Raw genomic sequence first — 24,434 nt, forward strand, 5'->3', positions numbered from 1 at the left:
AAAAACGACTACATGAAGCCATGCATTGCTCAATCTTTTCTCCTGCCCTTGTCAACCTTTAAACCCACACCCGTGGGGGGCATGATGCCATGAAGACCCAGGAACCACAGGCTGACTGGAAAATCCTGTTCTTTGAACAGCACAGCAGGATCTCAAAACAAACAAAAAACATTGTGCCTTTATTTTAAAATTCAACATTTTGTTCATCATGGATTTTCCCTAAATTTTGATTTTTAAAAATATTTTATTAAGATATATATCTTGATTACTGATTTCTTGGGGCACCTCCTTAAATTTTGCACCCAAGGTGAGGACCCTACTCACTTCACCCTAATCCTAGCTCCTAGGTCACACAGCTATTAAATGTAGAGCCAGGAAAAAAATAAATGTAGAGCCAGGATTTCAAAACAACAATTTCCCTCGAAAAGCCATGCTATTAATGCCTTTGCTACATACTGCTTCACAAAAGTAGTAGAATGGACAGTCCTTGACTTTTCTGCTGAGAGTCTGTTTGAGGAGAAGAAAAGTTCACAAGAAAAACAAATAGAAAATCAGGACCCACAGAAGAAAAATAAATGCATAATAACATACAGGAGTTGGATAAAATAATTAGCATGATGAGGGCTGGGAGGGTTCATATTGAATCATGGAAAACTCCTGAATGTCTCTTAATGACCTGACAAACCCTAAAATAATTTGCACAGGGGTTCCTATTTTAGTACTAGAATCAGAATTTTCAAAGCAGAAAAGAGACCATGGCACTATTTGATTTAGTGAGGTGACCTCATCTCTGGGTTGCCCCGAGCTCCATGTCAGAGCTGGCAGTGGTGGCCACAGGACAAGTAGGTGCTGAGTGTATAGAGCCCATTCAATAAATTCTGTTAACTGCATCGATTGTTACTTCTTTATCTCCTAACTGCTTCCTATCTTCACTTTGCTCCATTTATTCTCCATCCAGTCAGTGCTGTCAAAGTAGGCTCCTTGCAAAGCTCCCCATGTCCATTTTATAGAAGTCCACAACAATATTTTTCCAATCATCACAATTGGTTGTCAGCACTTTGTAGGTTGGCTAACACTTCATTTTTTTTTTTTAACATCTTTATTGGAGTATAATTGCTTTACAATGGTGTGTTAGTTTCTGCTTTATAACAAAGTGAATCACCTATACATATACATATATCCCCATATCCCCTCCCTCTTGCATCTCCCTCCCCGGCTCCCTATCCCACCCCTCTAGGTGGTCACAAAGCACCGAGCTGATCTCCCTGTGCTATGCGGCTGCTTCCCACTAGCTACCTATTTTACATCTGGTAGTGTATATATGTCCATGCCACTCTCTCACTTTGTCCCAGCTTACCCTTCCCCCTCCCCGTGTCCTCAAGTCCATTCTCTAGTAGGTCTGCATCTTTATTCCCGTCCTGCCCCTAGGTTCTTCATAACCATTTTTTTTTTTAGATTCTATATATAGTGTTAGCATACAGTATTTGTTAACACTTCATTTTTGATTGTGGTGAAGACAGTTAGGGTCAGTTGCCATCAGGTAGAAGGTGACAGCTTTCTTTTCTGAACAGCTAGGCTTCCCATAGGCATGGAAAACCAATATTGTTGATGGTACCATTTCGATTTTTGTTTACATATAAAACATTACAAATAATAAAGAAGAGAATATTGAAAAGATACATTTATAGATAAAAATTTAAAGAAACATAAGCATCTAGGTTTTAGTTATATACCTTTATCACTAATATTGAACTGTGTGAATCTGGTATGCTTCTCATTTTCTTTTCATGATTTTAAAGAGAAAAGTCATGGGTTTCTCTTTATCCACCAAGTTTGGGAACAAACATTCCCTCATCACCTCTCCCACTCCCACTCCCACTATGTGTTCACAGGTCCCAGGGTCTTGGTGTAGTACATGTCTGTTGTTTGCTGGCTTTAATTATCCAGCTCAGACATAACCTAAGAGGCTTTTCCAGGTACATTTAGTCAGAATCAAATTATTTTCCCTCTATGTTGCTAGCTTCTACATTTTTATTAAAGTTGTATTTCATGGTAGGAAACATGTTCAATATAGTTTTGTATCCCTGCAGGACCTAGCACTTAAAACAGATTCACATATGTTTGCTAGGTTGAATTGAAATTCATACTGTGGGAAATCAGGATGATAGTTTGGAATGAACACAGAATATTAGACTGTATTTAGAAGCTCCCAGAGTAAGCCCACAGAATTTCCCTGTTGACTGCATGCTTGTGCCCCAGGACATAAACTAGGAAAAATATCATTTGTCCTTTCTCTACCAACTGCATTCCATCTAAATACACACATTCTATGACTTTTTCTCATCATCCAACCATGCACATGGACCTCAGCTGACACCGAGGGTTAGCCCTTTGTGTTTACTTAGTTACGTCTCTTCCTAGATAAATGTTGGATACACAATTTGCACCAGATGCCTTTCTACTTCAGTGTAGTCATGATCCTGGAATGTAACATTCCAAAACGCAAAGGATCTGCTCCATGAACACATTTAACGCAGCCTTAGCATGGGATCAGAGACACACAGCAAATAATATTTTTATGATAACTGAGAATCCCAGTAATAACCTTTCTCATGAAGGTCGTAACTGAATTAATTAGATTGTATAAAATTCCACATACAAGACATGGCTTTTGTTTTCCAGTGACTTAGATTAAACTAATTTTAGTTTGTCAAATTGTTTCCAGGGTTTAATGCAGCACTTGAAGTGGGAGCACTTCGCAGCTCCCCGGAGTTGCTGAGTTCAATAAAGCAGGTTTCTACCCCCCTGTGCTCATCTTCACCATCTCTACTTTTTAACTTTTTTCTAAAAGCCACATTATATCATGTCTGTTAAGAACAATTGGTTATCATTATGATTACTACTGCCAGTTTAACAAGAGACTAAAGCACTAAAAAATGAATTGAGGGGATATTTATGTTATCTGCAGACCTACAACAGTCATGACATAAAGGACTGTAGTTTATTCCTTAATAATGGGAGATTAGATGATTTCATCTCAGGCTTGCTGAATCCCACAGTGCCAGCAGTATGGAGTACGGATGTAAATTAGAGGAGCAAATAGATTTTGACATTTTAAAAGGGAAGGCACAGTTGGAATTTGATCAGCACATTTGCCAATAAAATGTTCCCTTTGAAAAGAAGTCTCTTTCAAAAAGATTCCTCAAGTTGTCTCAATTATGATGCATTCTTTAAACTGAGAGCATGGCTTGAAGTTCCAGTAGAAGTTTAGGACTCACTCTCTTACTGTGTGACCTTAGGTGCAATCTCTCCATCCCTTATTTATCCTAAATGTGTTGGCAGGATTCACAGATAATGTTAGTTTCTTTGAAGAAAACTGTTAAATAGAGGATGTCTTATCAGTTATCTAGTCATTGATACTTAATGAGCTGCTCATTAACCAATCAGACAGCCAGCATGAGGTTTAGTGATCATCCATTTAATATGAGGCCAACGAATAGGACTGTGAGGGAAGGGGACAAAGAGAAATGAAACAATTCAATTATGTATTAGATATTTACTGAGTGCCTATGTTCTAGGCACTATACTAGATGCTAGGGATTTCTGAAATGAGTGATGCAGCTCTTTGCCCTGGAGAAGCTCAGCGTCGCAGAAAAGACATAAGCTGACTGAAAGCTTTAACATTTGCTTGGAAAAACAGATTAGACACCCTTCAGATAAGATAAGTCCACTACAGATCAACTGACTAGCCAGTAAAAATCTGTACAGTAAAGCTTATTAAACTTTAGTCTTTTTAAGCTTTTTTTTGTCTTTTATTTTTTTATTATTATTCTTTTTAAAATTTTTATTTTATGTTGGAGTATTGTTGATTAACAATGTTGTGTTGGTTTCAGGTGTACAGCAAAGTGATTCAATTATATATATACATGTATCTGTTCTTTTTCAAATTCTTTTCCCATTTCGGTTATTACAGAATATTGAGCACAGGGAACTCTGCTCAATATTCTGTAAACTTTAGTCTTATTTATTACTATTAGACTTTACTATTCCTATTGATAGTGAATTTGTGATAATTAGGGTGGAAACGTTTTGCCCATTGGTGGTATATATTAATAATGTAAACAAGGTATAGATACTGCATTTTCATTACAGTAATGTTTAGTGAAGCAGGTTTCTGACTTCCTGAGATAATCTCTACTTTAAAATTTTTTTTCTAAGAACCACACTGTATCACATTTGTTAAGAACAATTGACTTATACTAATGATGGGTATAATGTCAGGCAGGAAGTCTTACATTTTGGAAACCAAACCCTAAAAGGGGGGAAAAATGTGGTTTTTGACAGATGACAAGGAGACATTGTAGATTTTAGGACAATTTGAGAAAGTTATTTTATAATATCTTTTGATCCTACTGACTATCCAAAAATATCTAGACAGTAAAAAATTATCAGTAGGTTGTATTTTAAGGCCTACTTGCAAGTCAATTATTTTGGATTTGGCACATCCTCAGAGAAATCTTTTTATATGAAGGTTCTAGTTTCCAAGACAGCCCACAAAAATCTATTCACTTGTAACATGAATGATCAACCCTGCGAGTACAGTATTTTGCAGGTGTTATCAGCTGCTGTATTCACGGACATGTATTAGTTCTGCAAGAATTTTTAACTCTTGTGTTTTCATTTTGATGAAGATATGAAAAATTAATATAGTCATATTCTGGATCACCTAAATAAACACCCTATTACGTGATTCTCAAAAGTGTGTTTATGGTTATCTTTATAATTGTGTAAGACTTGTGTTATCAACTGATTTAACAGTAGTACTAGAGGTCTACTGTATATATTGGTTAAGAGCTGGCTGTCATTTGGCTGGCTTGCCTTGGAAAATTTCTCATAAAAATCCAGATTTCTGTTTTGTTTTGCTTTATTCTGTTAAGTCAGAAAACATGGCAACTACGGGCCTGTGGCAATAATAGAGCTGGGCAGTGACTGTTTCTTATTCAGCTCCTGCTTCTCTCATGCACTTTCTCCCTATATTTGATAAGCATTAGAGTTTGTGCTTCCCAATCTAAGCAATGTTGTATATTTTCCAGAATGGAGTAGTAAGGGTTCTGGGAAAAGGTAGACTACACCTCTGCACATGTGTGTAAACAAGTATGTGTGAGTAGGAGCTTCTGCGGGATGTGGCTCCTCTCAGGGGCACCATCACACTTTTTTCTCTCTGGAATCACCGTTTAGTATATAGCTTGAAATATAAACTAACCTTGAGGAACTAATTTCTAAGCTCCTGCATTCACAGACCCAGAGGCTTGCTGAGTTGGAAGGAATCCTAGTGTCCTTCCTTCCCTCCCCTGGCCACTCCCCAACCTTCCACATAATGCCTGCCTCTCATCCAGCATGTTTCCTTCCCTATTATTACTTGTTATTCATTTTTACTTCATTAATATTTAAAGATCATTGCAGTTATTCACTGAAAAGGGCAACACTTACCACCAACCATGCGAAGGTGAGCTCAGATGAAATTTCTAAGGAGATATTTTGAAAGCATGGTATTTCCAGAGTCTGATTTATCTCTATTTCTATTGTATGGTTGCTTCTCCATTCATCCTGTGTAACTGTAACAAAACATAAGGTAGAAAAGACATGGATCTGTGATTGGTTTGTAAAGTGCTTTTAATCCAAGAAATGAGAACAGTTTTAGTATAGAGATTCATCTATCCTCAGGGTACACCTATGAAGGGGACCCCACCTACAGTCCTTGTATAAATGGCAAAAGAGTCACTGAGAAGCACAGAGTTGTTTCTCACTGAAAAACTATAGGGAAACTACCCTAACAGAATCCAACTCACAGTTTGGTATGTTCCTCTGCTTTAACCCCAAATTGGTGCTTTAGGCTTCAGATCACATTTCCTGGGTCAGGTAGAACATAAAACGTTATAACCTAGCCTCTAATTGTCTTTCTAAAAATTTTAATAGACAATTACTTTTAGAGAACTTTTAGGTTCATAGCAAAATTGAGTGGAAAGTACAGAGTTTCCATATACCCCCTGCCCCACCCATGCACAGCCTCCCCCATTACTGACACCCCTAACCACAGTGTTGCCTTCGTTACAATCAATGAACCAACATCAAACACATCATCACCCAAAGGCCATAGTTTATTTACATTAGGGTTCATTCTTGGTGTTGTACATTCCATGAATTTTGACAAATGTCTGACATGTATCCACTATTGTAGTATCATATAGAATAGTTTCACTAACCTAAAAATCCTCTGTGATGTGCCTATTCATACCTTCTTCCTACCAAACTCCTGACATATGCTGATCTTTTTACTGTTTTCATACCTAACTGTCTTTTTAGAGCTTATAGATATTTCTCCAAAGAAGAAATGACACAGAAAAACACATAAGGAACTCCAAGGAAGCACCATTAATAAATTATTTTCATTTTTTTTTAAACATCTTTATTGAAGTATAATTGCTTCACAATGGTGTGTTAGTTTCTGCTTTATAACAAAGTGAATCAGCTACACACATACACAGGTTCCCATATATCCTCCCTCCCGCATCTCCCTCCCTCCCATCCTCCCCATCCCACCCCCCCAGGCAGTCACAAAGCACCAAGCTGATCTCCCCGTGCTATGTGGCTGGTTCCCACTAGCTATCTATTTTACATTGGTAGTGTATATATGTCCATGACACTCTCTCACCCTGTCACATCTCACCCCTCCCCCTCCCCATATCCTCAAGTCCATTCTCTAGTAGGTCTGTGTCTTTATTCCCATCTTGCCACTAGGTTCTTCATGACCTTTTTTTTTTTTTTTTCCTTAGATTCCATATATATGTGTTAGCATACTGTACTTGTTTTTCTCTTTCTGACTTACTTCACTCTGTATGACAGACTCTAACTCCATCCACCTCACTACAAATACCTCCATTTCATTTCTTTTTATGGCTGAGTAATATTCCATTGTATATGTGTGCCACATCTTCTTTATCCATTCATCCGATGATGGACACTTAGGTTGCTTCCATGTCCTGGCTATTGTAAATAGAGCTGCAATGAACATTTTGGTACATGACTCTTTTTGAATTATGGTTTTCTCAGGGTATATGCCCAGTAGTGGGATTGCTGGGTCGTATGGTAGTTCTATTTTTAGTTTTTTAAGGAACCTCCATACTCTTCTCCATAGTGGCTGTATCAATTTACATTCCCACCAACAGTGCAAGAGTGTTCCCTTTTCTCCACACCCTCTCCAGCATTTATTGTTTGTAGATTTTTTGATGTTGGCCATTCTGACCGGTGTGAGATGATACCTCATTGTAGTTTTGATTTGCATTTCTCTAATGATTAATGATGTTGAGCATTCTTCCATGTGTCTGTTGGCCATCTGTATATCTTCTTTGGAGAAATGTCTATTTAGGTCTTCTGCCCATTTTTGGATTGGGTTGTTTGTTTTTTTGTTATTGAGCTGCATGAGCTGCTTGTAAATCTTGGAGATTAATCCTTTGTCAGTTGCTTCATTTGCAAATATTTTCTCCCATTCTGAGGGTTGTCTTTTGGTCTTGTTTATGGTTTCCTTTGCTGTGCAAAAGCTTTTAAGCTTCATTAGGTCCCATTTGTTCATTTGTGTTTTTATTTCCATTTCTCTAGGAGCTGGGTCAAAAAGGATCTTGCTGTGATGTATGTCATAGAGTGTTCTGCCTATGTTTTCCTCTAAGAGTTTGATAGTGTCTGGCCTTACACTTAGGTCTTTAATCCATTTTGAGTTTATTTTTGTATATGGTGTCAGGGAGTGTTCTAATTTCATACTTTTACATGTACCTGTCCAATTTTCCCAGCACCACTTATTGAAGAGGCTGTCTTTTCTCCACTGTATATGCTTGCCTCCTTTATCAAAGATAAGGTGACCATATGTGCATGGATTTATCTCTGGGCTTTCTCTCCTGTTCCATTGATCTATATTTCTGTTTTTGTGCCAGTACCAAACTGTCTTGATTACCGTAGGTTTGTAATATAGTCTGAAGTCAGGGAGCCTGATTCCTCCAGCTCCATTTTTCGTTCTCAAGATTGCTTTGATTATTTGGGGTCTTTTGTGTCTCCATACAAATTGTGAAATTTTTTGTTCTAGTTCTGTGAAAAATGCCAGTGGTAGTTTGATAGGGATTGCACTGAATCTGTAGATTGCTTTGGGTAGTATAGTCATTTTCACAGTGTTGATTCTTCCAATCCAGGAACATGGTATATCTCTCCATCTATTTGTATCATCTTTAATTTCTTTCATCAATGTCCTGTAATTTTCTGCATACAGGTCTTTTGTCTCCTTAGGTAGGTTTATTCCTAGATATTTTATTCTTTTTGTTGCAATGGTAAACGGGAGTGTTTTCTTAATTTCACTTTCAGATTTTTCATCATTAGTATATAGGAATGCAAGAGATTTCTGTGCATTAATTTTGTATCCTGCTACTTTACCAAATTCATTGATTAGCTCTAGTAGTTTTCTGGTAGCATCTTTAGGATTCTCTATGTATAGTATCATGTCATCTGCAAACAGTGACAGCTTTACTTCTTCTTTTCCGATTTGGATTCCTTTTATTTCTTTGTCTTCTCTGATTGCTGTGGCTAGCACTTCCAAAACTATGTTGAATAATAGTGGTGAGAGTGGGCAACCTTGTCTTGTTCCTGATCTTAGTGGAAATGGTTTCAGTTTTTCACCATTGAGGACAATGTTGGCTGTGGGTTTGTCATATATGGCCTTTATTACGTTGAGGAAAGTTCCCTCTATGCCTACTTTCTGCAGGGCTTTTATCATAAATGGGTGTTGAATTTTGTCGAAAGCTTTCTCTGCATCTATTGAGATGATCATATGGTTTTTCTCCTTCAATTTGTTAATATGATGTATCACGTTGATTGATTTGCGTATATTGAAGAATCCTTGCATTCCTGGAATAAACCCCACTTGATCATGGTGTATAATCCTTTTTTTTTTTTTTTTTTTTTTTTTTAAAACATCTTTATTGAAGTATAATTGCCTTACAATGGTGTGTTAGCTTCTGCTTTATAACAAAGTGAATCAGTTATACATATACAATATGTTCCCATTTCTCTTCCCTCTTGCATCTCCCTCCCTCCCACCCTCCCCATCCCACCCCTCTAGGTGGTCAAAAAGCACCGAGCTGATCTCCCTGTGCTATGCGGCTGCTTCCCACTAGTTATCTATTTTACATTTGGTAGTGTATATATGTCCATGACACTCTCTTACCCTGTCACATCTCACCCCACCCCCTCCCCATATCCTCAAGTCCATTCTCTAGTAGGTCTGTGTCTTTATTCCCGTCTTGCCACTAGGTTCTTCATGGCCTTTTTTTTTTTTTTTTTTCCTTAGATTCCGTATATATGTGTTAGCATACTGTATTTGTTTTTCTCTTTCTGACTTACTTCACTCTGTATGACAGACTCTAACTCCATCCACCTCATTACAAATACCTCCATTTCATTTCTTTTTATGGCTCAGTAATATTCCATTGTATATATGTGCCACATCTTCTTTATCCATTCATCTGTCGATGGACATTTAGGTTGCTTCCATGTCCTGGCTATTGTAAATAGAGCTGCAATGAACATTTTGGTACATGACTCTTTTTGACCTGTGGTTTTCTCAGGGTATATGCCCAGTATTGGGATTGCTGGGTCGTATGGTAGTTCTATTTGTAGTTTTTTCAGGAACCTCCATACTGTTCTCCATAGTGGCTGTATCAATTTACATTCCCACCAACAGTGCAAGAGTGTTCCCTTTCCTCCACACCCTCTCCAGCATTTATTGTTTCTAGATTTTTTGATGATGGCCATTCTGACCGGTGTGAGATGATATCTCATTGTAGTTTTGATTTGCATTTCTCTAATGATTAATGATGTTGAGCATTCTTTCATGTGTCTGTAGGCCATCTGTATATCTTCTTTGGAGAAATGTCTATTTAGGTCTTCTGCCCATTTTTGGATTGGGTTGTTGGTTTTTTTGTTATTGAGCTGCATGAGCTGCTTGTAAATCTTGGAGATTAATCCTTTGTCAGTTGCTTCATTTGCAAATATTTTCTCCCATTCTGATGGTTGTCTTTTGGTCTTGTTTATGGTTTCCTTTGCTGTGCAAAAGCTTTTAAGTTTCATTAGGTCCCATTTGTTTATTTGTGTTCTTATTTCCATTTCTCTGGGAGCTGGGTCAAAAAGAATCTTGCTGTGATGTATGTCATAGAGTGTTCTGCCTATGTTTTCCTCTAAGAGTTTGATAGTGTCTGCCCTTACACTTAGGTCTTTAATCCATTTTGAGTTTATTTTTGTGCATGGTGTCAGGGAGTGTTCTAATTTCATACTTTTACATGTACCTGTCCAATTTTCCCAGCACCACTTATTGAAGAGGCTGTCTTTTCTCCACTGTATATTCTTGCCACCTTTATCAAAGATAAGGTGACCATATGTGTGTGGGTTTATCTCTGGGCTTTCTATCCTGTTCCATTGATCTATATTTCTGTTTTTGTGCCAGTACCAAACTGTCTTGATTACTGAAGCTTTGTAATATAGTCTGAAGTCAGGGAGCCTGATTCCCCCAGCTCCATTTTTCGTTCTCAAGATTGCTTTGGCTATTCGGGGTCTTTTGTGTTTCCATACAAATTGTGAAATTTTTTGTTCTAGTTCTGTGAAAAATGCCAGTGGTAGTTTGATAGGGACTGCATTGAATCTGTAGATTGCTTTGGGTAGTAGAGTCATTTTCACAATGTTGATTCTTCCAATCCAGGAACATGGTATATCTCTCCATCTATTTGTATCATCTTTAATTTCTTTCATCAGTGTCTTATAATTTTCTGCATACAGGTCTTTTGTCTCCTTAGGTAGGTTTATTCCTAGATATTTTATTCTTTTTGTTGCAATGGTAAATGGGAGTGTTTTCTTAATTTCACTTTCAGATTTTTCGTCATTAGTGTATAGAAATGCAAGAGATTTCTGTGCATTTATTTTGTATCCTGCTACTTTACCAAATTCATTGATTAGCTCTAGGAGTTTTCTGGTAGCATCTTTAGGATTCTCTATGTATAGTATCATGTCATCTGCAAATAGTGACAGCTTTACTTCTTCTTTTCCGATTTGGATTCCTTTTATTTCTTTGTCTTCTCTGATTGCTGTGGCTAGCACTTCCAAAACTATGTTGAATAATAGTGGTGAGAGTGGGCAACCTTGTCTTGTTCCTGATCTTAGTGGAAATGGTTTCAGTTTTTCACCATTGAGGACAATGTTGGCTGTGGGTTTGTCATATATGGCCTTTATTATGTTGAGGAAAGTTCCCTCTATGCCTGCTTTCTGCAGGGCTTTTATCATAAATGGATGTTGAATTTTGTCGAAAGCTTTCTCTGCATCTATTGAGATGATCATATGGTTTTTCTCCTTCAATTTGTTAATATGGTGTATCACATTGATTGATTTGCGTATATTGAAGAATCCTTGCATTCCTGGGATAAACCCCACTTGATCATGGTGTATGATCCTTTTAATGTGCTGTTGGATTCTGTTTGCTAGTATTTTGTTGAGGATTTTTGCATCTATGTTCATCAGTGATATTGGCCTGTAGTTTTCTTTCTTTGTGACATCTTTGTCTGGTTTTGGTATCAGGGTGATGGTGGCCTCGTAGAATGAGTTTGGGAGTGTTCCTCCCTCTGCAATATTTTGGAAGAGTTTGAGAAGGATAGGTGTTAGCTCGTCTCTAAATGTTTGATAGAATTCACCTGTGAAGCCATCTGGTCCTGGGCTTTTGTTTGTTGGAAGGTTTTTAATCACAGTTTCAATTTCAGTGCTTGTGATTGGTCTGTTCATATTTTCTATTTCTTCCTGGTTCAGTCTCGGCAGTTTGTGCATTTCTAAGAATCTGTCCATTTCTTCCAGGTTGTCCATTTTATTGGCATAGAGTTGCTTGTAGTAATCTCTCATGATCTTTTGTATTTCTGCAGTGTCAGTGGTTACTTCTCCTTTTTCATTTCTAATTCTATTGATTTGAGTCTTCTCCCTTTTTCTCTTGATGAGTCTGGCTAATGGTTTATCAATTTTGTTTATCTTCTCAAAGAACCAGCTTTTAGTTTCATTGATTTTTGCTATTGTTTCCTTCATTTCTTTTTCATTTATTTCTGACCTGATCTTTATAATTTCTTTCCTTCTGCTGGCTTTGGGGTTTTTTTGTTCTTCTTTCTCTAATTGCTTCAGGTGCAAGGTTAGGTTGTTTATTCGAGACGTTTCCTGTTTCTTGAGGTAGGCTTGTATTGCTATAAACTTCCCTCTTAGCACTGCTTTTGCTGCGTCCCATAGGTTTTGGGTCGTCGTATCTCCATTGTCATTTGTTTCTAGGTATTTTTTGATTTCCCCTTTGATTACTTCAGTAATCACTTCGTTATTAAGTAGTGTATTGTGTAGCCTCCATGTGTTTGTATTTTTTACAGATCTTTTCCTGTAATTGATATCTAGTCTCATAGCGTTGTGGTCGGAAAAGATACTTGATACAATTTCAATTTTCTTAAATTTACCAAGGCTTGATTTGTGACCCAAGATATGATCTATCCTGGAGAATGTTCCATGAGCACTTGAGAAAAATGTGTATTCTGTTGTTTTTGGGTGGAATGTCCTATAAATATCAATTAAGTCCATCTTGTTTAATGTATCATTTAAAGCTTGTGTTTCCTTATTTATTTTCATTTTGGATGATCTGTCCATTGGTGAAAGCGGGGTGTTAAAGTCCCCTACTATGATTGTGTTGCTGTCGATTTCCCCTTTTATGGCTGTTAGTATTTGCCTTATGTACTGAGGTGCTCCTATGTTGGGTGCATAAATATTTACAATTGTTATACCTTCCTCTTGGATTGATCCCTTGATCATTATATAGTGTCCTTCTTTGTCTCTTGTAATAGTCTTTATTTTAAAGTCTATTTTGTCTGATATGAGAATTGCTACTCCAGCTTTCTTTTGATTTCCATTTGCATGGAATATCTTTTTCCATCCCCTCACTTTCAGTCTGTATGTGTCTCTAGGTCTGAAGTGGGTCTCTTGTAGACAGCATATATATGGGTCTTGCTTTTGTATCCATTCAGCCAGTCTGTGTCTTTTGGTGGGAGCATTTAATCCATTTACATTTAAGGTAATTATCGATATGTATGTTCCTATTTCCATTTTCTTAAATATTTTATGTTTGCTATTGTAGGTGTTTTCCTTCTCTTGTGTTTCTTGCCTAGAGAAGTTCCTTTAGCATTTGTTGTAAAGCTGGTTTGGTGGTGCTGAACTCTCTCAGCTTTTGCTTGTCTGTAAAGCTTTTGATTTCTCCATCAAATCTGAATGAAATCCTTGCTGCGTAGAGTAACCTTGGTTGTAGCTTTTTCTCCTTCATGACTTTAAGTATATCCTGCCACTCCTTCTGGCTTGCAGAGTTTCTGCTGAAAGATCAGCTGTTAACCTTATGGGGATTCCCTTGTGTGTTATTTGTTGTTTTTCCCTTGCTGCTTTTAATATGTTTTCTTTATATTTAATTTTTGATAGTTTGATTAATATGTGTCTTGGCGTGTTTCTCCTTGGATTTATCCTGTATGGGACTCTCTGTGCTTCCAGGACTTGATTAACTATTTCCTTTCCCATATTAGGGAAGTTTTCAACTATAATCTCTTCAAATATTTTCTCAGTCCCTTTCTTTTTCTCTTCTTCTTCTGGGACCCCTATAATTCGAATGTTGGTGCATTTAATGTTGTCCCAGAGGTCTCTGAGACGGTCCTCAGTTCTTTTCATTCTTTTTTCTTTATTCTGCTCTGCAGTAGTTATTTCCACTATTTTATCTTCCAGGTCACTTATCCGTTCTTCTGCTTCAGTTATTCTGCTATTGATCCCGTCTAGAGTATTTTTAATTTCATTTATTGTGTTTTTCATCGTTGCTTGGTTCCTCTTTAGTTCTTCTACATCCTTGTTAAATGTTTCTTGCATTTTGTCTATTCTATTTCCAAGATTTTGGATCATCTTTACTATCATTATTCTGAATTCTTTTTCAGGTAGACTGCCTATTTCCTCTTCATTTGTTAGGTCTGGTGTGTTTTGACCCTGCTCCTTCACCTGCTGTGTGGTTTTTTGTCTTCTCATTTTGCTTATCTTACTGTGTTTGGGGTCTCCTTTTCACAGGCTGCAGGTTCGTAGTTCCCGTTGTTTTTGGTATCTGTCCCCAGTGGCTAAGGTTGGTTCAGTGGGTTGTGTAGGCTTCCTGGTGGAGGGGACTAGTGCATGTGTTCTGGTGGATGGGGTTGGATCTTGTCTTTCTGGTGGGCACGTCCACGTCTGGTGGTGTGTTTTGGGGGTGTCTGTGGCCTTATTATGATTTTAGGCAGCCTCTCTGCTAATGGATGGGGCTGTGTTCCTGTCTTGCTGGTTGTTTGGCATAGGGTGTCCAGCACTGTAGCTTGCTGGTCATTGAGTGAAGCTGAGTCTTGATGTTGAGATGGAGATCTCTGAGAGATTTTCGCCGTTTGGTATTACGTGGAGCTGGGAGGTCTCTTGTGGACCAGTGTCCTGAAGTTGGCTCTCCCACCTCAGAGGCACAGCCCTGATGCCTGGCTGGAGCACCAAGAGCCTTTCATCCACACAGCTCAGAATAAAAGGGAGAAAAAAATAGAAAGAAAGAAAGAAAGCGGGTAAAATAAAATAAAATAAAGCTATTATAATAAAAAATAAGAAAAAAATTATTAAGAATAAATGTATTCAGAAAAAAATTTTTTTTAATTTTTAAAATAGATTAATTTTTTATAGTAATAAGAAAAAAATTATTAAAAAAAGAATTTATTAAGAAAAAAGTTTTAATTTTTTAAAATAAAAAATATGAAAAAAGTTATTAAAATTTTTTTTTAATTTCTAAAAATAGAAAATAAGGAAAAAATTATTAAGAAAACATTTATTAGGAAAAAAAATTTCTTTAAGTAAAAAAAAGAAAAAAAGACAAAAAACAAAAACAAAAACAAAAACAAAAACGGATGGACCTAACCCTAGGACTAATGGTGAAAGCACAGCTATACAGACAAAATCTCACCCAGAAGCATACACATATACACTCACAAAGAAAGGAAAAGGGGAAAAAATTAATATATCCTGCTCCCAAAGTCCACCTCTTGAATTTGGGATGATTCGTTGTCTATTCAGGTATTCAACAGATGCAGGCACATCAAGTTGTTTGTGGAGCTTTAATCTGCTGCTTCTGAGGCTGCTGGGAGAGATTTCCCTTTCTCTTCTTTGTCTGTACAGCTCCCGGGGTTCAGCTGTGGATTTGGACCCGCCTCTGCATGTAGTTCGCCTGAGGGCGTCTGTTCCCTGCCCAGACAGAACGGGGTTAAAGGAGCAGCTGCTTCGGGGGCTCTGGCTCAGTCAGGCCGGCGGGAGGGAGGGGTACGGATGCGGGACGAGCCTGCGGCGGCAGAGGCCGGCGTGACGTTGCAGCAGCCTGAGGAGCGCCGTGCGTTCTCCTGGCGAAGTTGTCCCTGGATCACGGGACCCTGGCAGTGGCGAGCTACACAGGCTCCCGGGAGGGGCTGTGTGGAGAGTGACCTGTGCTCGCACACAGGCTTCTTGGTGGCGGCAGCAGCAGCCTTAGCGTCTCCTGCCCGTCTCTGGGGTCCGCGCTCATAACCGCGGCTCGCGCCCGTCTCTGGGGTCCGCACTGATAGCCGCGGCTCGCGCCCGCCTCTAGAGTTCGTTTAGGCGGCGCTCTGGATCCCCTCTCCTTGCGCGCCGCAAAACAAAGAGGCAAGAAAAAGTCTCTTCGGCAGCTGCAGTCTTTTTCGCGGACTCCCTCCCAGCTAGCACCGAAGCCCGAGCCTCAGCTCCCAGCCCCCGCCCGCCCCGGCGGGTGAGCAGATGAGCCTCTCGGGCTGGTGAGTGCTACTCAGCACCAATCCTCCGTGAGGGAATCTCTCCGCTTTGCCCTCCGCACCCCTGTGGCTGCGCTCTCCTCCGTGGCTCTGAAGCTTCCCCCCTCTGCCACCCGCAGTCTCTGCCCACGAAGGGGCTTCCTAGTGTGTGGAAACCTTTCCTCCTTCACAGCTCCCTCCTACTGGTGCAAGTCCCGTCCTTATTCTTTTGTCTCTGTTATTTCTTTTTTCTTTTGCCCTACCCAAGTACGTGGGGATTTTCTTGCCTTTTGGGAGGTCTGAGGTCTTCTGCCAGCGTTCAGTAGGTGTTCTCTAAGAGCAGTTCCACGTGTAGATGTATTTCTACTGTATCTGTGGGAAGGAAGGTGATCTCCGCGTCTTACTCTTCCGCCATCTTGCCCCTCCTCCTATTTTCATTTTTAAAGTGATATTAGATGAATAGTTTTGTAGTCTCTCTTTTCAGGAAGGTTATATACATACATACATATATATATATATATATATATATATATATATATATATATATATATATATATATATATATATATATATACACACATATGTAAGTAAACTATAATAATGTCAGAAATAACTTACAGGACTTCCCTGGTGGTGCGGTGGTTAAGAAACTGCCTGCCAATGCAGGGAACACGGGTTCCAGCCCTGGTCCGGGAAGATCCCACATGCTGCAGAGCAACTAAGCCCATGCACCACAACTACTCAGCCTGTGCTCTAGAGCCCATGCTCAGCAACAAGGGAAGCCACCGCAATGAGAAGCCCGCGCACCACAGCGAAGACCACAGCCCCCGCTCGCCCCAAATAGAGAAAGCCCACGCGCTGCAATGAAGACCCAATGCAAGCAAAAATAAATTTTTAAAAATAAATTTAAAAAAAATCTATAAATGAAAACAATTCTATCATCCTAATATCCAGAAAACCTTATTTCTTTTTTTCTATACCTATACAAATCTTATTTGTATGCATGTATTTTTTTTCATACTTTGCAATTTTATTAACCAAAGAGTGTTACCTATATTTTTACTTAAAATGTTTGCATGATTCTTAAGCTATTTGTGGTTGAAATTTTTAGATGCTCTATGTCATATATACACATCATCATTTGTTTAGTAATTTTCAATTACTGAAGCATATGCTCTTTCAGTTTGGGTTTTTACCTTATTTAAACTATTACAATCTTTATAGCAATGATTGTCCTTAAACTAACAGCTTTCTTCTGACCATTCAGCTACTTAAGATAAATTCCCTGAAGTATAATTAATGGATCATGGGGTATGAACATCCTCATTATTATCAACAGCACATTTTTTTTAAAAAAATAACTGGATATTCTGAAAGTTATACCTAGCCTTTAGAACTTCGTTGTGTTTCAAGCTCTCATCAGCATCAGCTGTCCTCTTCACTGATAACTCTCTCCTGCCCCCCTTCCTTAATTGAAGCCAGGCCTTCCCATTGGGGCCCATCTTCCCTGCATCATTCTCAGACAGTGGTTGTTTGTTTTCTTATACCCTTATTTTCTCAAGATCAGTGCCTTCTTTGCTCTCTATTGCTGCTTCAAAATATTACTCCAACCCCATAATTTAAAAAACAAAACAAAACAACAAAACCCTTGTCTTTCATGGTTAAAGGCATTTAACTATAACAGTACTTCCAAATGGAGTTACTTGTATATCACCATGAAATTTTTTTTTGCCATATTTGCATACCACCATTAATACTATTAATTTTATTTTTGAGATTATTGTAATTGTTCGACTTATATCAGTTTATTTTATTTTTAAATTTTTTTTAATGAGAGAAATTTTATTTTATTATTTTATTTTATTTATTTTTTTGGCTGCGTTGAGTCTTCATTGCTGCATGCGGGCTTTTCTCTAGTTGCGGCGAGCGGGGGCTACCCTTCATTGAGGTGCACAGGCTTCTCATTGCAATGGCTTCTCTTGTTGCGGAGCACGGGCTCTAGGCACGTGGGCTTCAGTAGCTGTGGCACGCGGGCTTAGTAGTTGTGGCTCACGGGCTCTAGAGCACAGGCTCAGCAGTTGTGGTGCACGGGCTTAGCTGCTCCATGGCATGTGAGATCTTCCCGGACCAGGGCTTGAACCCGTGTCCCCTCCATTGGCAGGCGGATTCTTAACCACTACACCACCAGGGAAGTCCCTATCAGTTTATTTTAAACAGAGACTGACCTAGGCACATATTTGTGTAGCTTATGAAATCCACTTGGTACATAACTCTATTTTAATGTGCATTACCCAAATACATAAGTATTAAATTTTTGTAAAGTTTGTCCAGATTCTGGGAAGTTGGAAATACAAGTGGCATAACTTTTTGAATATCCCTGAAATTCCTAATAAAAACAGACTAACTAGAGTAGCAAAACTAAACACAATAATATCTACAGCAATATCTACGGGAACACTAAATAACAATATATCACCATTAATAGGTAGAGACAAACCACTAGACCACTGTGATATCAGCAACTGTGCAAACAGAAACAGGAAAATTAGCTGGGCTCCTGATGGCCCTTAGAACTAGAGAACTCTCCCCCTGCCCCAGAAAAAAACCAACAGGCAATCACTGGAAAGAAAGGCAGACTAATCTGAGAATAGCAGCAGAAATGCAGAAAGAAGTATGTAGGCACCAAATTACCAGAGCCTTCTAGGGAAAGAAGAAAAGGCTTGTCAGTGCTAGAGCAGAGGGGACTTTTCAGACATATCCCATACTGAGAAGAAAGCCCTGGGAGTAGAATCCAAATTAAACAGGATAGGCCCAACAGGAGAAAGCAAAGAGGCAATTTAGATAAAAGTGAGGGATAGGAGGAAAGAAAGTACATCTCACAAAGTACAGTGGCATATAATTTACCTTGAACATAACAGAAGAGAGAGCTCTAGAGAAACTGAAGACTCTAGAAAAGATAGCCTGGTCCACTCTTCCATGATAAAAATCAAAATCCATTTAACCTAAACATATTTAGACCGGGCAATAGAAAAGAAATGGGGTAGAATCACATGTAAAGATACCATAAGAAAAAAAAAGAGAACAAAGTAACATTCCTACAACAATAACAGCATATTAGAAAGTCATGACTTCAAAATAAATAAAAACTATAGCCTACTTATTCAAAATGAGCTAAAAGAAATAAAGAAAATGATATAAGCTTTGAAAAATTTTAGAAAGACTGGTAAATGAGTCAATTGGAGAGAAGAAAGTTTATAAAAGATAAGTGAGAGAATTCAGGAAAGGGTTGGAAATAATAAGTTTTGAAAATCATTTCAGAAATTAAGAGCAAACTAGAACAAAACCAAGAACATATTAACACAAAAGCTAATGCATTAAAAGAAATTTAAAAAATAGAGTGAGGGAAATTCTAAAATGAAATAACTTAATGAATAATGAATTTTATAAGAAAAAAGAGGTAAAAGGGATTCAAAGAAAGAGACAGGCAAAGAAGATAAAATGTATGTTTAACAGAAGATACTCAAGGAAATAAACAATAGACAGAAAAAATACTGAAAATTATAATTCAAGTACAATTTCTTAAAATAAAATGACTAGAAAATACATATTAAAAGATTATACTGCAAAAGTAGGAAAATAGTCTCAGAATGGACCTTAAGCATTTTCTTATAAAAGTATTAAACAAAGTTACTTCTGGGGAAAGAAAATCAAATTGTTATTAACTTTTGGACAGCAATTCTTTATGTCAGAAAATAATATAGTAACATGTCGAATATACTCAAGGAAAGAAAATATGAGTTAAGGATATTACATTCAGTCTTTAATATGAAGACTATAAAAAACATGTTAAGAGTCATGCAAGAACTCAGGGAATACTGCCCCATGAACATTTCCTAAGGATTCTCCAATAGAATATACTTCAAACTGAAGGGACATTCACATAAAGGCTGGGGGTAAGTGTTGAATATATATTTACCTTTAGCACTAAGAATAAATAATTGTTATAAGAGAGTAGTAATGAATATGTATTTTTAAATAAAGATACAATATAAGTATCAAAAAAGGGGATGAGGCGGGGATTGAGGGACTGACTCCTGGTTTTGCGGGCATGAAGACGTCAGTGAAAAAAAGATGTGTATAAAACTGAGCAGGGGCTTCCCTGTGGCGCAGTGGTTGAGAATCTGCCTGCCAATGCAGGGGACACGGGTTCGAGCCCTGGTCTGGGAAGATCCCACATGCCACAGAGCAACTAGGCCCGTAAGCCACAACTACTGAGCCTGCGCATCTGGAGCCTGTGCTCCGCAACAAGAGAGGCCGCGATAGTGAGAGGCCCGCGCACCGCGATGAAGAGTGGCCCCCACTTGCCGCAACTAGAGAAAGCCCTTGCACAGAAACGAAGACCCAACACAGCCAAAAATAAATATTAAAAAAAAAAAAAAACTGCTAAAACTGAGCAAATGAGTTAAAAAAAATCACCATTTTCAGGGCCCTGGAAATTGACCAAAGACAAACATTTAATTGGGAAGCATTTCTTCCTGAAAAACCACTAGAGTTTCAATAAGAACAGTAGGAGTCTTTAGCCTTCTTGCTTAGGGATCCTTCTATCCCCCTTCCCGACTAGGTCGGTGAGAAAGGTAGTTTCACAGGTCTTAGAGCTGGCTACAAAACCCAGCAGCTTTTCTTCCAAAAGGGGAAGACTTAAATTAGGTCTCAGCATGAAAATCCTTCACTTTGTCAGCTAACAGGGACAAACTTGGTAGGAAACAGAGAAAAACTGACGCTTGGTTAGCCTGGGTTTGCAGTCTCATTTGGGATGAGGGGCAGACCAGATAGACAGTCAACATGTAGATTCTAGAAATCAGAGAGTCATATAATAGCTGACATAAATTCTCTACATATCTCAGGCTGACTGGGAAAATATACACGTGAGTAGGGGGTACCTGAGAGAGCCCAGTGAAAAGTGAAAGCCAAGGGAGGTACTACTGTCGCAACTTTGAATGCACTCCCTAACCCCCGCCTCCGCAGACATCTATGTGTAGAGGGTGGAAGCCTATTGGGCTTGAGGTATTTGAGCACAATTTTTGCCAAATTCATCTGTGGACCAACAAAGGGGTTTTGCCAATGTAGGGGCAACTCCTTGGAAGCCAAACTAAAGACATAAGAATTATAGTAAAAAGCTAAGCAGAGATATCAATGGCCACACACTGCAAAGGAGACAGATTCTGCAATTTAAGTATGGGTAAGTTACTAAAATTTTGAAAAACCCACAGAATCTATAGTTGTTGCATTATGGGTTTGTTTTTTTTTACGTCTAGCTTTCAACAAAAAATGAGGACATATGAAGGAAACAGGAAAGTTTGATCCATACTCAAGAAAAAAGCAGTTCATTGAAACTGACTCTGAGCAGATCCTACATTGGATTTAACAGACTTCAAAGCAGCTATTAAAAGTATGTTCAAAGGATTAAGCAAAATATGATGGCAATGACTCAATACATAGGGAATTTCAGTGAGGATAAAATGAACCAGATGGTTATTCTAGAGTTGAAAAGTCAATAATAAAAATAAAAAATTCACTGGGAATTCTCAACAGCCAATTTGAGATGGCAGAATAAAAAAATCAGTATATCTGAATAATGATTAATATAAATTATCTAATGTGAATAGCAGAGAGAAAGAGGATTGAAGGAAAACGAAGAGTTTCAGAGCCATATAGGACAATATCAAGTGTCCTAACATATATGTAATTAGAGTCATAGAAGGAGAGATGAAACAGAGGGGGACAGAACAAATATTTGAAGAAACAAAGACCAAAAACTTCATATTTGATTTTTTAAAAATTCCCCCAAATTAATCTACACATTCAAGAACTTTAAAACCTAAATAAGATAAATACAAAGAAACACCCAACTAGGCATGTCATAATCAAATTGCTGAAAGCCAAAACAAAGAGAAAATTAGGAAAGCAGTGATTGAAATCAGTAAGGAAAAAGCCCCAAACTTATCACATGCAGGGACCGATAATAGAATTAATGGCTCTCGTCTCACTAGAAACAATGGAGATCAGAAAACATATTCAAAATACTGAAAGAAAAAACAGTCCACTAAGAATTCTACAGTCATTGAAAATATCATTCAAAAATAAAAATGAAAAAAAGAAAAACCAGAATTCATGGCAAGTAGATTCGTCTTATATGAAATTCTAAAGTAAAAGTCCTTCAGGCTGAAAGGAAATGACACCAAATAGTAACTTCACTCCATGGGATGGAAAGAAGAGCATAGGAAATGGTAAATATATGGGTCAATATAAAATATATACATTTTTTTCTTTTTTCTTCTCAATTTCTTTAAGAACATGAAATTCTTTTTTTTTTTAAATTTTATTTATTTATTTATTTATTTATTTATTTATGGCTGTGTTGGGCCTTCGTTTCTGTGCGAGGGCTTTCTCTAGTTGCGGTGAAGGGGGGCCACTCTTCATCGCGGTGCGCAGGCCTCTCACTCTCGAGGTCTCTCTTGTTGCCGAGCACGTGCTCCAGACGCACAGGCTCAGTAGTTGTGGTTCACGGGCCTAGTTGCTCCGCGGCATGTGGGATCTTCCCAAACCAGGGCTCGAACCCGTGTCCCCTGCATTGGCAGGCAGATTCTCAACCACTGCGCCACCAGGGAAGCCCAAGAACATGAAATTCTTTAAACCATTAATTGTGGCACTGTTCTGCTGGGTATGTTATAGGAGATCATTCATGAGTCTGTTTTCTGTCTACTTTTTCTCTTTTTTTTTTCTCACAACTTACTCCAGCACATCCCTTCCTTCTGTTATTATTGTCAATAATAACACAATATATATTCTTTATATATGTAATATGTATAATAAACTGCATATATAGAAAAAATAGAAACATTGGAGTTAACCAACAAGGACATTAACTCTTTTTAACATATTCAAGAATAGAGAAAAAGATGAAGGAACTACATGAAAAGATGAACAATTTCATCAAAGAATTAAAAATCTAACAGAAACAATAACTTAAAAATATAACATCAGAAATTAAGAATGAATTTGATGAGACTGAAAACTTACTGGATACCAAGAAAAATAAGATTCGTGAATTGGAAAATAGGTCAATAGAAAATTTCTAAACTGAACCACAGAAAGGAAAAAAAGTAGGAAATACAGAAAAAAAAAGTATTAGAAATCATAAAAAAATATATTTAGGTACAATTTTTAACACTAGAAACCTAACATCACAAATTTAAATGCTGATTTAAAAAAACATGCAAGTGTGAGAAATAACATGAGTGAATTTCTGTATAATCTGGGAATGGGGAAAACTTTTCTTAACTATGACTCAAAATTAGAACCAATAAGGAAAAAAACTGATAGATTTTATGCCATAAAAGTAAGAATTATGCTGCATTGGAAACAGTATCACAAGAAAGTATGGACAAAGGACAAACTGAGAAAATATTCGCAATTTATATTACAAATGGTTAATAGATTTTATACGTGGGACATTTTCAGCCTAATTCATTTAATAATGAATTAAAACTCATTAATATGTTTAAATTCATATAAATTCTTGATACTTAACACAAATACTTATTTGTTACCTAAGAATGCTAGTGAACCAACTTATTTTTAAATCTGGTAAATAAAGTGAAAGAACCAAGTGTCTATTCTGCTTTTCTTATACAAATTGTACATGTAATAAATAATTGGTTCATGGGAGGAATTTCTCTTTATAAGAATACTTCAGCTGATAAATGAAGGAATGATAGAATTAGAACATCACTCTTTGGCAGCCCATAATGAATGAATGGATCTAGGCAACACCCATCAGTGGCTGTTAACATCACACAATCAGACATTATGTAGCTCTGATGTAACTACGCAACATCATTTATGAAATACTCTTGCCAGAAAATAAAAATAAATGTGATCAAATCTGTATACCTAACTAAAAGGTGAAAGGGGAACATGGAGATACCATGAGATGTGAAAAGCAAAACCCAGGCTGTGGGTAATTCTACAGGACAAATCATCAAATTTGCTCAACAAATGCATTGGAAAAGAAAAATAAGAAATGTAAGACAGCCTTCAGATTAAAAGGGAACAGACTGGTCAGAGGCAGGTGGTGGGGAGTAGGCAAAATGAGTGAAAGTGGCCAAAAGGTACAAGCTTCCAGTTATAAAATAAATAAATTCTGGGGATGTAATGTACAGCATGGTAACTGAAGTTTAAAATGTGTTTAAAAGTTGCTAAGAGAACACAACTTAAGGGTTCTCATCATAAGAAAAAAATTTTAACTGTGTGAGGTGATGGATGGAACTTACTGTGGTGATCATTTTACGATATATACATATATCAAATCATCATGTGGTATACCTAAAATGAATACAATGTTATATGTCAATTATATCTCAATAAAACTGGGAAAAAAGGTCAAAGAACACACTATGCCTTTAGACAGGGTAGTAGCATGGAGTTAGACTGAGATTATCAAGATGATATTATCCAGATTATTCCATT

The 24,434-nt window shown here is 37.6% G+C and overlaps 1 protein-coding gene across 1 annotated transcript in view; it reads right to left on the reverse strand.

The window, feature by feature from the left end:
- The window catches only part of CD96 (CD96 molecule), a 96,091-nt gene that overhangs the window by 65,709 nt on the left and 5,948 nt on the right, over window positions 1-24,434 (reverse strand). The window contains 1 exon segment of the mRNA XM_068545543.1: window positions 5,491-5,615. Within this exon segment, the coding sequence (XP_068401644.1) occupies window positions 5,491-5,615 (125 nt within the window).

The sequence above is a fragment of the Eschrichtius robustus genome, chromosome 6 (assembly GCF_028021215.1).
Source record: "Eschrichtius robustus isolate mEscRob2 chromosome 6, mEscRob2.pri, whole genome shotgun sequence".
Taxonomy (NCBI): Eukaryota; Metazoa; Chordata; class Mammalia; order Artiodactyla; family Eschrichtiidae; genus Eschrichtius; species Eschrichtius robustus.